The sequence below is a fragment of the Harpia harpyja genome, chromosome 2 (assembly GCF_026419915.1).
Source record: "Harpia harpyja isolate bHarHar1 chromosome 2, bHarHar1 primary haplotype, whole genome shotgun sequence".
NCBI lineage: Eukaryota > Metazoa > Chordata > Aves > Accipitriformes > Accipitridae > Harpia > Harpia harpyja.
The window spans coordinates 37640043-37655638 of NC_068941.1; the positions used below are offsets into that span (position 1 = coordinate 37640043).

The window sequence follows — 15596 nt, forward strand, 5'->3', positions numbered from 1 at the left end:
ATCAGAGGAATAATGCTAAGGCACAGGAAGGTACAACATGCTCGGAGTTATCCTGGGAGTAGAGGGATGGAAGATGACACTTCAGTACTCATTGTTTGGATCTGTGTACAATGGTACTAGGCAATACAAAGATAAAATGGATCTCACTTTTCTGCAAAGTAACCAGGTACAATTATCAGCTAAAGAAAAAAAAAAAATTAAGATCCACCGCACAAATCAAGCACTTTACACTAAAAGCATAGAGGCTGGATAGAAACAATCCCATTTTCTAATCTATAATTTAGTTTCTTTAAAACTTAATATTATCTTCTAGATATATTGTTCTCAAAGCATCGTTTGCATTATATTATTATTCTTTTCAGTAACATTTGGGCCATTCCATTGCCTCACTCCTTTGGATTTCCCAACTTTCCTCATATGCATACACATATACCTCCTCTATACAGCCTGTCCCAAAAGTTTAAAGCCCAGTCTCCAGCCCACAGAAGTGTAACGTTACCTGCTATTCCCTAGAAGTATCCTGTATTCTCATAAAGATACCCTGGCCCATCACTCAGGCTAGCCCCCCCCCCAATGTTTCCTGCACCTTCACCACCCAACCAACTCCCACCACTGCTAACTACAAGCCTCTGCCCCTTTCCAGAACTCCCACATGGAAGGCACCACCAGAACCTTCCCCACAGTACTCCTGCTCCCAGAGCCTCTCTCTGCTGCAGAGAAAGCCCCAATAACACTTTGTTTCCTGCCAACTCACGCTGTCCTTTACCTGCAAACTCCTCCTCTCCTTGCAGCTAGACACAGCATCGATGATGTCCCCAAGACATCACCCTCCATGCTGGTGACGCCAAGCCCTGCTGATCACTCCCTGTCTAGCATATCTATTATATACGGGACATGCTTTTCTTTTGCCCACTACCCTCAGCCATTTTATGTGGCATAGTCTCTATACTCTGCAGCACTGCCAAAAAGGAGAGAACTTTTTCAAGTAGATGGGTGTTTCTCACGTACCTCCAGGATGCAATCCAATTCCATAACAGGAAAGCTACTCTAAGGAGTTGGAGAATCATTTCTCTAGATTGTTTCAATAATATTTCAATAACATTCTAGAAACTCTGCAAGGCTAGCTAACGAGGCTGCAGATGCTTTCAGAATCACTGATTATATTTAAATATCTCTTTTAAACAAAGTAGGGCATTTTGCAACTTACATTGTTCCACTTTCCCAAAAAGGGCTCTTTTCTTTCTACCTAGACCTCTTCCAAAACTGTACTGTTAAATATTTTCCCAAACAAGAGAGAGAGTGCATGTGCATAACCATGCATTAGTTCCTGTACTAGGTAAAGCCAGAGGGTAACATGTTGGCAGCTGATGAGATAATGACTGTTTTTATTTCGCCAGTTTAACCAGTGTTATTGGCAAGAAAGCATTGTAGGTAATGATTATACACACATTGCTGGTCTTCATTTCCCATCAACTCTCCTACCTCAGAGCCTTAAGTTTTGTTATCACATCCTGACATCAGCCACACCACAGCTGTACCTTCCTGTAGACATACCTATGTGCTTTCATTCCTTCCTACCCAGAGTGATCATTCACGAACGTGAATGAATGAATGTGTCTCTCAAAAGACGCCAAACGATTTGCAACTTCGTCTCCTGGTGTACAAACTGTCTGAGTCGCAGAGAGATCCAAGGCTTCTCTTTCACTTCATCTTCAAATCTTCCGACAGCCAACTTTGTTTCATATTTGTACAGCTTCTAGCACAGTAGGGTGTCATCTCACGATTTGTATTCACGTTATGACTTCCTGCCTGTAAGTAAAAAGCCTCCCAAATCTCTGTGTTGTTACTTAAGGTGGAAACTAATGTCATCCCAAATTAAAGAAAAATCCAGCCAAGTACTTTCAAAAAGAATAATCCCTCTGATTACTGAAGAAATGTGTGTTAATACATTGTATATGCATACATTAATACATACCCCATTGCTTGGTATTAGCCTGTAGCATGGAACTGGAAATTTAAGTAGTACATTTTTGAAGAGATTTATAGCAAATATAGTAGCGGATATACTCCTTGCTTCTATACGTGCACAAAGGGGAGAGCCTTAAGCATAACAACCAACTTTTGGAGGTATATTTGTCACAAAAGAGATCAAATAAGTGAAATTCCAGAGAAATAAAAAGCAGCTTTATCTGTCCAAATAACAGATATTTGTGTTATGGTATGTTTAACTTTGTTCTTCCTGGACAGCAAAAACCATATATTTAAGAGTATAGAACATAGTGACAATCACAACTGCTTGCCATGAACTTGGAATACAAGAGAGAAAGAAATGAATAAAAATAGTGAAAGGGAGAAGTATGTGTGTTTTAATATGACCAGTAATAGCTATCACCTGTCACTTGCCATTTAACACACAGTCCATACCGTACACTGGCTGTACACTGCAAATACTCTACAGTACTGCCTTTGATATCTTATTTTCCTCCCCCCCTTGCATTTTTACTCATTTTCTTTTTTAATTTCCTTTTGAGCATAGCTTGTCAGATAAAACCAGCATAACTTTCAGGAAACTTTTTCTCTTTCATCTTTTTTTCCACTCTACCATCATTCCAGAACTAACGTGTGCAATGGAAATCTACTTTAGATCTAATGCTGCACTTAAAAATCCATCAGTTTACAGGTAACTAAAACTACAGTATTTGTCTATCCTACCACCTCTTCCACGATAACTTTAATGCTACACAGAAATGCTGTAGTTACTTTATTATCCTTTCTCATTAAGTAGGTGTCACTTTTTATGTGGGCTTTTTTTTTTTTTTTAACACAACGCTTAGAGCTCACAGAACATCCATTCCTTGAGCTGATGCAGTTACCCCAGTCCAAAGCAGGAGCAAGACTCTCCAGCTGAAGTGCACTCTGTGGTACAATACAGAATACAAAATACCTCCTTCTCTGAATTAAGTATATTATCACTGAAACTAGGATATAAATTTTGAACCTTACAAAACCACAGCACTGCACAATTTGAAGCCCATTCCCTTGCCAAGTTTCATAACTGTCATCCAAACACTAGTACATTTCATCTAATAACCTTCAATTTCAGCCTGTGTCTTCCCCGTTATACAGATAGTTGTAACTTTCCAAGTCACCTAAACCATTCTTAATTACAGTGGTTGCAGACACAAGAGAATCTTTCCCTTACTCCATCATCTCTCACAACCGCTTGGCCAACAATAACCAGAAGCCAAAGCCTGACTCCTACAATGAAGAACAGGAGAGGAAACTGCTCTGCTGGTGCTCATGGGAAGAGACTGAAGTACATAAAGATATGGCAAGAGAGACACCTTTTCCGCACCCACTCTTCCTCTAAATGCTTCCATTTTAGTCTCTATGTTTATATTACTACATCAAGAATACATAATTAAATTCTACGTTGTCGTGGGAGACAACAGCAGTTCCTCTTCTCCGCATGCTGCTTCAAATGCATGAGCCAGCTAAGAACTGTGCCCAGAAGGTTTTGCCCAGGCCTTCCTTACCTGGTGTTGAGGATGGTTTAACTAGCACAGCACCACACTTATTTAACATGCACTTAGCACATATTCTGTGCCAAGTATCACACTGCACCAGCTCAGTATTGCACCTTCTCCAATACAGTCTACAAGCCTAGATAAGCAACAAAGCAAGCCATGGTCAACATTAGGCCAACATAGCTCATTTTGGTAACTACTGCAACCAACAGATCAACTCCTACTTGCTAATGGACATAGCAGATCGTGCAGAAAGATAAAATAACATCGCAGAAGGAAAGGAATTGCATCTGTACCCAGGAAGCCCAGGAGGAAGCCAGTTACTAGACAGCCAGTCTAGGGTACAAAATGCCCCAGAGAAACGTGCGCTTTCATGCCCAGTTCCCAGCCGCTACAACAGTTTGCTGGCAAACTGCGTGTTATGCTTTACTGTTGGGTTGTGTCTGTCATACTTGCCTCTTGGCACTTCTAGATAGCACAAATTAGCGTATCCGGGGCTCTCAGAGATGGGTGTGAGTGCGACCAGACCATGAACTGAACTGTAAGGCCTGTAGGATGCACAGGTGTGGAGCCATCCAGGTTTTGACAGACCTGCCAAGCCTGCCTCTGAAATCAAAGTTTTCTTCCAATTTTACTAGCTTAGATAATAACTTATACTTTCTGGAATTCAAATCTAATAAAAAAACCCCAACCAAAACACAAAAAGTGACATCCGAGTTTGCAGATGCAGAAAATTATCCTGGTTTGCCTCATTACCAGTGCATCACCAGTCAACATTTTGCACATACCAAGCTATCATGTATAGCAATATACTTACATAATGTGTTTTCAGAGTTTGATTATTCTCTCATATTTGCTCAAAATATAGATAATTTTATGAATAATGTTTCCTTTTTCTGTGGGTCACTTTTAAGTCCAAACAGCAACAGTAATTGTCTATGTCTAATATGTTTTTTAAACACCGAAGATATAGAACACAAACTATGTTTGGAGAGTGTGTAGATGAGAAGAGTTTTACCATGCTGTCATACATAATTCAAGTAATTAGGAAAATTAAGTAGAAACTGATAAACCAAATAGAACTACTCTTTCACATAAACTACTTTTAAAACCATTGTTAGTGTGCTGGAAAAAAAAAATAATCAAGCAATGGAGTAGCAGTGACAGAGTAAAAATACAAAGCTCAAAAGGCAAAAGCCTCCAATAAATTTCAGCAAAAAACAGACTGTCATGGCAGATTATAGATAGCTATATATCAAATGGAAGAAAGTGATGTAAGTTCAAGTCTATATCTAGGGAGTAACCTAATGGCTTACAAAAGTCATCTCCTGCCAATACCACTTGCTTTACAGGGCCAGGGAGTGGAAGAGAACCATACTTAATGCCTTTGTTCATTAAGTTAAATGAACCTTAGTTGGTAGGTTTATGTAGTCACAGTCTTAAAAGATTTTTCTCCAGTGTGTTTTTTTTCAAAGATAGCATTGTGAGAATAAAGGATCCGTGTATCCATAAGTAGTCATCTGAAAGCACACAGCAGCAGCAGCAGCGATTGCCGTGTCAGGCATTTGTTAGGACACCACTTGAAAACGGATGGTTGGGGTTTTTTTCTCTGTCTTTATCAAGGACAAAGAACTTGAAGTAATGCTAAGAATTATTTAAGAACATGAAAAGGAGCCACCTACTGTAGTCAACAATCCACAGGCTCAATTTAAAAATCTTCTGAAGTCAACTAAGCAACTCACCTGGATTATGACAGACTCTGGATCAGGCCCTGGTGATCACTAAGAAACACTCCAGAAAGCAGTGACACCTAATGGCAAACATGCCTTTGGAAGATACCAAGCCGTAATCTATGGCGTGTAAAATTATCCCTCTTTAGCTGCAGAGTAACTAGCACTAACACACATTACAGGGACTGAAATACTATCGCAGATCTAAGCATCTAGGAGAAAGTTTAAGAAATAGTGCACGTAGAAACACAGAGTATGTTACGCATACTGTGCATTTAAGTAGAATATAGTTACTAATAAAACCTGCTGGCTGCTAAGCCACAGCATGCTGTATTCCAGATCTTCATGCACATGTATGTTTAAAAAGCAAATAACCTTGGCACAGTTCTACAGCAGGGAAAACAGAGACCTGAACGCTCATCGGTAGACACTACAGGCACACAGAAATTTATTTGTTTTTAATAAATTTGTTTTGCTTGCTTATCCTGAGCTTTACGAAATGTATGTGAGAATACTGTAACGAACTACATACTTTCTAATGAGGCTTTACCAATAGCACAGCAAATTTAATTCCTATTACCAACGCACAACACAATACAAGCCAAGCTGCATTGTAGGTACGCCAGCTTAGAAGAAGAAACATGGACATGCATACCACCAAGCTAGAAGACTCCTTTTCCCTTACAAAAAAATTTTACGTTTAAAGGGCACTATGAATATCAACAGAAGAAGTAAGCAATAGACCCCATGTTGGAATTGCCCTGATATTATCATCAATGGTACAGAAGAGCTTAAAAGTATGAACCAAAACTCAGGACCCAGCAATGCTGGGAACTTGTCTAACACAAGGAATGCAGCAGTCTGGGCCTGCAGAGTCTAAAAGCTAAGAGGAGGAAGGGAAGAGCAGACCTGATTTTCTCTTAGAAAAAAATATACCATATATAAAAATATATATTAAAAGCATATGTATAAATATATGTGAAAGCACTTATAATATATATAACTAGATATTATATGTATTTCTGAACTTGCCATTGAAAATGTAAAAAGCTAAGGGCAGTACGCAACTGACTGTGTATGACCAAAGCCACTGATAAAGAAAAAAAACAACTTGAAGTCATCAGGGTACCTGAACTATTGCTGCACGCTGCTGCAATGAACTGGCCTTTAAAAATACTTTAATGTATTTTTTTCAGCAAAAACTCTTGTACCATACTACGTGACCACTGCCCTAGGTGATTTTGCTGCACCTAATACACACATATTTGCATATATGTTTCTGTAGGCACAGTAGGAAATCTATACGCACTTACAGATGTATTACTACGTACATGTCAAGTGAAAAAAAAGGAGCACGAAGTACGAATATAAAAGCATGAGACCATCAGCTGTAGAAGATAAAAAGCATACACAAATTGTGCAGTTGACAAGGAATGCCACCTAATCCCTGTTTAATTAAAGCACTATTCTAAACTCCTGTTTAGGGAGAGAGGAGCGTGGGACGACTGATGTATGAAGAAACTATCAGGCAGCGTGGCTAATCTCAAAGACTTTGGAGCTTTCGAGCTACATAAATCAGAGCGACTTTTTGAATAGCCTCATAAAACACAAAATCATTGCCATTCCACTCACGACTTCCAGATTCTTCCTACAGCATACAGATCATTAGGAAACTTCTAAGCAATCAAGTAATGTGGGGCTGATGAAATTACTCAATCAATGCATGGACTGAGAGAAGCAGCATAATACAGAATTGCACAGTTTTGACATGGTAACCCTACCCCTTTCTTTTTTATATAGGGGTAAGGAAAATTACAGTGGAGTCGATTCATTTCAACATTTTCACAAGAGTGCTTAATGTAGTCTTTCTGAACTGCCAGTTCCTATTTATAATAGCAGGGCAGCAGAAATGTACAGACTATAAGCAGCCCTACCAATGTTTAAACTATGACATAGGAAAGCGTGTATTTTTAAATCTGTACATTTACATACATGCAGACCTGCTCTAATGATCAAAAGCCACAGCTGTAACCATTCAGAAGACAGAAATATGAAAAAGCGTATCATAGATAGATACCAGTCACTGTACCCCTCCCACTGCCATCACCAAGTCATTAATCTCTACTCACTAAATTTTTTTTCATTGTCTAAGAGATAGCTGGTAACATACTTTGAGACAGAAAACATCCCTTTAAAGGAAACACATCAAATAATACGTAACAAGCAAGACAGTTAGTGCATTATACTGAAAAAGTATATGCTATCAGAAAAAGGGTACACACAGGTAAAGCGTTATTTCTTATGACTATCTGCCCCTCCCAAACATGGGAAAATATTTTCCACTTGAATATCTTAACGCTGCAGAATGAGAAAAAGATAATGCATTTATTTTGTCTGTTGCCTAAGGTGTCAGTACTACCTCTGGTAGTATTTCTTTTCCCTTGAACTGAGCATTTTGGTTTTTTTCTTTGGCTTTATGAATTCTTCTGTAGCTAATTTGTTCACAGAATACCCTGCTACTGCTTTTTTTAAACTCATAAATAACTACAGTTTATTATTTATGTCTAAATATTTTATACGTAAGTCTGCTCAGTACAAGTGGAGAAAACGATGGGGGTCAGAACATCCAGGTCACAAAATACAGTGGTGTTACTAGGGGCCAAATTTTCATCTGCAAGCTGTACAAGTTGGAATATTTAGCTGTCTACCCATTTAGTGTTAAAACAGTTCTAATTCGAGGTCATTCATTTTCAGTGTATTCATTTTAGCAGATTTAAAGCTCTAACAACTATCAGTTTGCCATTTTCATGGCAACATAAAACAGTCTATAAAAAGAGGTAATCCCCTTATCAACTGTACTAATTGTCTCTCAAGACAAATCAATTGTGTGAGAAGCAACTACTTTGGTTTTGGTTTGGTTTGGGTGGGTTTTTTTTTTTTTTTTTTGGCTTCCAATAAGGATTTACTGTGTTGATGCATCTAATCACTAACAGCATTATAAAGAACATTACTGGTTAAAATGTGTTGCATCCATCACATATAAACAAGTGAAACAAAATTGTCTTTAACACGAAGAGAGAAAGGCTATCATCTCCCTTGACGCTAGTGCAAAGGCATACAGCTTGCCCAGCAACGCTCCCTTAGCCAGGAGGATGTGAGACAGGGGATTGCAAAGAAACTCCTCAGCTGCTACACAGTCAAAATTTCCCCCCAAATCCTAGGATTTGATCAGTTTGTTACAAGCTCCTAAGAAAGAAATCGTAAGACGTAACTGTCTCCTTGTGCCGCTTTAACAGTCTACAACTGGGAAGAATTAAGAAAAAAAAAAAAAAAGGAAAGAAAAGTCATTCTCTCTTTAAAAGGAGGGCATAAAGCGCTGCCTCCCCTGGGCGATGTTTGATGCTCCAGGCGCACACAGCTGTAAGGACTGACCCCTATAAACTTGCGGTTCCTAAGGGAGCCCGTGGGCTCGGGGGTGGGGAGGGCTACACGAAGGACTGGGGCATCGCTGCCCAAACACCGGTGTCCTGCAGTAAAGCTCTTCCCGCTTCCCCTTTCACAGCAACCCACCACAGACTTCACCCACGACAAGCACTGGCAGACATATTTATAAAGCCAACCGGGCAGAGAGCGGCCGCTGCCCCACGGCCGGGGCCGGCACCGCGCCGGGGACCTCCCCGAAGCTCCGGCGGGACCCTGCCCCCAAATGCCCCTTCCCCGGAGCAGCGCGGCACCGGCCGCCCGCCCGCCCCCGCGTTTCCAGGCTCCCGCTCCGCCTGCGTGCGGTGCCTGCAGATGGGCGAGCGGCCGCGGGGGAAGCGCCCTCCTCTCCTCTCCGCCCCCCCCCTCTCCCCGCGCATCCCCGGCCGGCGCAGGGGGGCGACCCGCTCTCGCCAGTCGCGGGAACAAAACGCCGCTCAGCAGCGGGGCTGGGCTCTTCCCAGGGATGCGCCCACCGAGAAGGAGGGCTGCCGGGCCGGGGATGGCTCCGGATAACGGGGAGAGAGAAGGGGGGGGGGGGGGGGGAAACAGGGACGGACGGCGAGAGGAAGCCCGGCGCCCCCTCCCCGGCTGCGAGGGCGGGCAGCGCCGTGCACGGGCATCACCCGAGCTGCCCCGCCGCCGCCGCCCGCCGCGGCCGGGAGGGGGGGCCCGCCGCCGCTGCCAGCTGCGCCCCCCCCCCCCCCCCCGCCGGCGGCGGGGGAGGCCGCTACTCTTCCCGGGCGCCGCGGCCCCGGGAGGCGGCCACCCGGCCGGCAGGGTGGAGGCCCGGGAAGGGGGGACTGGGGGGACACACCAGAGCCCCCCGCCCCTGCGGCCGCCCGCCCGCGGGAGGGGAAGCGCTCACGTTGCCAAACCACCTGTTCCGCCGCGGGAGAGGAAGGCGGGATGGGGGGGGGTGAAGGAAGGAAAAGGGGGGGGCTTTAGCGTGGTTGTCACGGTGGTGTGGGAAATACGGGGTGGCTCGGGGTCTCCCGCGCCCGAAGGCGAGCCGGGGCAGGAGGAAGGCAGGCTGGAGCTGCGGGGAGGGACCGGGGAAGTGCCCGAGCCCTGGCCCCCCCCAGGTCCTCAGCCGCGCAAAACCTCAAGGTCTAAAGCACGCACATACCCCGCCGACAAGAAACCTTTACACAGAGCGGTAGGGGAAAAAGAGGACGCCTAAGATCCCGGTAGAAAGCAATTATAAGAGGGGAACAAACAAGCAAACAAACAAACAAAAGCAAGCGAGCAAGGGATAAAAAGGGAGCAGGGCTGCGGGGGGGAAGGGGGGAAGCCTGCCAGAAGAGAGAAGGTTGCAAAGGAGAGCTGGAAAAGTGTCCAGCAGCACCAGCAGACGCAGCACCCCCTTACCGATATGAATGATTGAATCTGCAATCGCCGCTTTCCAGGTTCGAGTCCAACAGACGGACACGACCAGGATGAGGGAGAAAACTTCCATCTCCTCCGGAGGTCCAGGCTTTGTAACAACAGATCTCTTCGCCAAACGGTGCCACCGCGGAGGAGAGCGCGGCGCAGGAAACCCAAGAGTTTGAGGTGCCGCCGGCGGAGCGCGTAAATCCCGGTGGCTGGCGCACAGCCGCGGCTGGGCAGCAGGGAGCGAGCCCGGGGCTCCGAGCGCCTCTCTCCTCGGCGAAACCCCGCGTCACTTCGGGGGGCTCCTGGGCAGCACCAGAGTTGCTGGGAGCGCCGGCAGCAAATCCATCCAGCCCGGGCGCCGCCGCGGGCAGCAGACGCCTCTGCTGGTCAGACGATCCCCATCCTTCCGCCGGGTCCAGGGATCCGCTCGGTCCCGGCTGCTGCACAGCAACTTCCAACCCACGCCACGCACACGCTCTCGCACACACACACACGCAGACACGCACACCCAAGCTCACACACGAACCCTCTTGGCCAGAGAAGCCCCAGGAGCCCGCAGCAAACAGCTCGCCTTCAGCGAGGGAGGAGGAGCGGGCAAGCGGGAGAGCAGGCGATCCCGCTTTCAGCAGCCAGATTCCTGCAGGAAAAGCCCCCCCGGAGGTCAAAAAACAAAGTGAACTTCAAGATAATGCAGATAGTAATGCAGAGATTTCCCCCCCCACCCTTCGCTTAAAAAAAATTGCTTCCCACAACTGGAGAAAAAAATAGAAAGAAATCTGCAAATCAAGCCCAGCGTGCTGTCTCTGTCGCGCAAGGTAGTGGTTGGACAGGGCAGGAGCGAGAGGAGTGCCCGGAGCAAGGCAGAGGAAAGCAGATGATGGTCTGCAGGTTGCTTTTGGAGCTTGCTTTGCTGGTGGGATGCAGAGAGAGCTGGCAGCTCCAGTACCAGCCAGCACGTTGCCTAGAAATGGATCACCTAGGAGAAGGAGAGAGAGCGAGAGATAAGTGCTATCAGCCAGAGAGGGAGAAACGGAGAGAGCGAGCGAGTGAGAGCGCTTCTCTCTAATAACCACCTCCTCCCCCTATCTGCAATACGAGGGAGAAACAAAATAGAGCTCATCTCCCTTGAAATCTTCAACTGGGACTAAGGCACAGACATAGGCAGGGGTGCATACAGCCTAAAAATACATTAGGGGGAGGGAAAGGGGCGGGGGGGGGGGGGGGAGAGAAGATCTTTTTGAAGTGTTATGCTTAGCTTAAAAAAAAAAACCTAAAAAAAAAAAAAACCCCACACAACAAAACCACCCCATTTATTTAACCTTGTAACTCTGCTGCAGGTATCAAGTTCAAAGCTAGATGGGCACTTTTGCTTCTCGGTCTTTGGCAACTGAGTCAGGGACATTGCTTGAAGGGGAAAAGGAGGGGAAAAAAAAAAAAGAAAGAAAAAATCAGGGACACCTGGCCTCAAGGGGAAAATGAAGACCTAAAAATCTATTAATATGACTTTAATTATCTGTGTTCTTGATGGAATTCTCACAATTCTTTAAAGCAATGAATTGGCTTTCTTCTCTCTTTAGGTAGTGGAGAAATTTCTATGGGAAAACATTTAGAGCCCACTTTTCATGCTCAGGGTACTATGAATTCATTAACCAACTAATCCTCAAACTTCTCGTGCTGTAGTTAAATACATTATCCCCATTAAACAGACAGAGAGTTGCACAGAGAGGTTAAGTATGTTCCTATAAACTAGCCTAAATCCCCACTTTATGTCTTATTACACTTTCTTCTGACTTTGATTTTTCTAGTCACACTAGAGACAGGATGCATAAGTCAAATAATTGCTCCAACATAGTGATTATATCCTAAACTCACACAAGCCATTGATAAGGACTGGTAGTCCTTTTAGAAGTCTACGTAGAGATTGATCAACCCCTTTTCTTCAGAAAGAACCTTTTTTGAAGGCATCTCCTTAGTTATAGCACTTAATCTAAGTTCATCACATCTGACTTGCATATGTCTTCTTTCAGCCATGGGACTAGTTAGCAAGCACGCTTGTATACCTACAAAATTTAAGGATTTAGTTCAAGAGGAAGAAATAAGATTTTTAAGAAAAGACAAACTAAATCACTGTTAAGGAGCAAGATAATTGAATCTGTAAAAAAAACCCACCGGCAGCAATTTCTACTTTGCTTAGGTCCACATTGGCAGGTGAGTACTTCCCTAAAAATGGTAACACTCAAAAGGCTTCAAGCCAGATCCAAAGCACAAAGTACAGCTCTTCTTTTCACTGGCTAGAATGGGCTTTCTCTCTTCTAAAAGCTGTAACAAATCACAACTAAAATGGACTTTAAGAGATAAAAGAAAAGGTACATAAAGAGAACAAATGAGCAGTGCGAAGCAAGAGTCTCACAAATTATGTCACTCACGTGCTGCATTTGTCCATATCCTCTGTGCAAATCACAGATCTGTTATCAATAACAGCAAACAGTAAAAAAGGCTTTTTTTCTATAAATGACAGTTTATGCACAGTGAGTGTAATGGGCATTAATTTTACAAGTAATAAATCCTGATTCATCTGAGAAACTTTTGGAGCTGCTTGAGTCATTATTACTTCTCCAAAAAAGAACAGAGTTCACAAGAAATGTTAATTCGCTTCTTTGGGGGGCATGTCAGAGCAGTACTCTTTAATAATGTACAACGCACAGTAGGCAGAATAGGAAGTGTGATGGAAACCTCTGGAAACTTATAACTTTTTAATCCTCAGTTTAGATAATACTAAGAATTTGGGGGCCTTATCTAGAAACCAGCTATCCTTACTAACTCTTTAAAGCATCCAGTACCCTGAATTGGCCACATTAAGTGGAAATTTTCACTTAAGTCTGTAGATATACTTAACGGGACAGGAGGCACAGCCAAGAGTTTGTAGCTCACAAATACCCTCTACCTAATAAAAAATGCTTTTGAAGTATAGTCCTGAATAATAATTCCAGTGGTAAAGAACACTACCTGAAAATTTGAAAGGAATGAAACTGAAGTAAAAAGTAAATTAAAATAAACTTACTTTAAATAATGAGCACGTCATTGACTTAATATGCATCTGACACAGAGACAAAACCATTTGCATTTCCTCACTTTAATTCTCTTCAATTCTTATTCATTAAAAACAAAAACTGGTGTCATCCATTTAAATAGACTGAAAAAATCTTATGCTATGTGGTTAGTTCAAGGTATCAGAGAAAAACATTGAAAAAGGAAAACAGTATCTTCTATTCAATATATGCTAAGCATTTGCAGAAAATTAGGGGGGGGAGAAAAAAGAGAATTCCAGAACAGGAGTTACTGATACTGTGAAAATATTATTCAAAAAAAAAAAAGAAAAGAAAAGAAAAGAAAAGACGACTGGTCAGACCTCGTCAAATACAGGCCTCTAATAAGCCATGAGCACCATTCTCAGGACTTCAGTGATTGCTGCCTCAGGCACTTTGGAAACTTAAGTCCAGCAGGTTTCAGCCACATTGCTCATCCTTCACTACAGTTTCCCTCCCAAAACATCCTCAGTTACATCAACATCACCTCAGCTCCACCATTAGCATCCATGGGAGAAGCACCACCATCGACCAGCTAATGTTTCTAACAACGGGGAGTAGTTGTCTTCTTTCTAGTAGTCTAACTAAAATGTGGTTAATGGTTGATGTACCTTATGTTTCCACTGATAAGCTATTACAGTGTTGCACATTAATGCAACCCCTAGAGGAGCAGCAAAGAAAGGATGTTCTTGTAAAACAGATGCAGCAAGGGGAAAAAAAAAAATTGTCCATCTAATGTTTATTTCCTCACACCCACACATAACACTCTGCTACCTTAACTAAGTCAGCTTGGGACCTGAGCTTCTCTCTACAGAGGAAAGATAGCTAGATACATAAGTCTCACATGCCTTTTACTCATCTAAAGCCTTAATTTTGACAAGGCTACGCCCCTTTTCCCATTTGGTTGGCCAACAGATCTGACCATACAGAGGTCAACTTTTGATTTGTTTAATTCTAAGTCCCAGGAGATCCTTCAGGTATTTGAAAAAAATAACATAGTGATAAAACCGTCCCACTTACAGCCTTAAGTGTTGGGAGATAAACAGCATAGCTAAGCCTTACAATGACAGTCCTAAATTGCATAGCAAGTATTTACCATTCCCCACACATGAGCATTAAACATGCCTTTTGCACATTAGAATTCGATATTTTATATTCAAAGGTATTGCTTAAACTTACAAAAAGTTTAGATAAGATGAAATCAGGTTACACCCTAGGTTAGTCCACCAGTCCATTTGCTCCAGCACCTTTTCCATGAAGGCCCATAAGTTATTACTTCAGAAGGAAAAAAAACCAAACAAACAAACCAACCAACCACCAGTATGCACCCATCCCACTGTTCTGTGCTGTGCACAGTGGGAGAGGGAGATAGGAGAAATTCCTTCCTGACCCTACTAAGCCATCACCTTCTACCTTAAATTTTGATATTAAATTAACCTTTTCATCTTAGCTTGCATAGTTATAAATCTTGTGAACGGTCACAGAGTTATCCTAAAATAACATAAATAGAAAAAAAAAACAAACCAAAACAGGAGCATTAAACTCTGTGACCTTCTGTAACAGTGAATTCCAGCAGTGCCAACTGGCTGTAAAAAATAACATTTCTTTTACTTGGTTCTAATTTACTCCCCTCTCTTTTGTAAGATAGTTCAATATTATTGCATTAAGAGGTGGGATTAAAAAGAACTGATCATCTGTTACAGGAGAGAACCATCAATCACAAATATGTAACAGTCATACCCAAATTGTTATTGATGCCATCTGCACATGGGACAATGGCCAGGAAGGCCCACCTACTATTGCTAAGATTGGTTTCTATTTCTGGACTTTTAATATCATTTGTTTTCATTTTCACTGCAGCTTCTTCTTTGAGTCTTTGTGGGTCATTTTTTAAATCAATGCTCCTGACGGGAAAATTAACAGTAACTCTGTGAATCTCCATATTTCTTTGATGGCTATAAGGAAGCATGCGCTCTTTTTCTCTCTTCAAATGATATTTGGAAGTTCTGATTTGTCACCAAATAGTAACATTATAGATGAAACACAGGACCCTGTAACACCCTCAGAATGCAACTCTCGAAAGATAACAACCAGATTTGGCAACCGGATCAGCATGGGAAGCTCCCTGCAGAGCACCATTTCAGTGGGCACAGGATCTCCCCATAAGGATGCCATTCCCAGATCATATCCTAATTTACATGTGATGAGGCAAAAAAGTTATCATTAATTTAATTCTTGTTACTTACAATTATTATGATGTAGGCTGTAAGAAGATCTGCCCAACTTTAAAATTTGGTGTACTCAAGGCTAGCCAGATAAATATTTCATGATAGTAAGACAACCAACCATGGGCCTCCACCCTCTAATTTACGTAGGGCAACATGTTCCACTTGACA

The 15596-nt window shown here is 42.9% G+C and overlaps 1 protein-coding gene across 2 annotated transcripts in view; it reads right to left on the reverse strand.

The window, feature by feature from the left end:
* GRID2 (glutamate ionotropic receptor delta type subunit 2) overlaps positions 1 to 11195 on the reverse strand; it is a 751024-nt gene extending 739829 nt beyond the window's left edge. The window contains exon 1 of one of the 2 annotated variants that reach the window (XR_008233407.1): positions 10109 to 11195. Coding sequence is in view for 1 of the 2 variants with exons in the window: in XM_052776367.1 (XP_052632327.1) it covers positions 10109 to 10196 (88 nt within the window). In the remaining variant the exon portion in view is untranslated. The remainder of the gene's footprint in view (positions 1 to 10108) is intronic. The other variant, XM_052776367.1, reaches the window with a different exon arrangement.
* Between the last annotated feature and the right edge of the window lie 4401 nt (positions 11196 to 15596).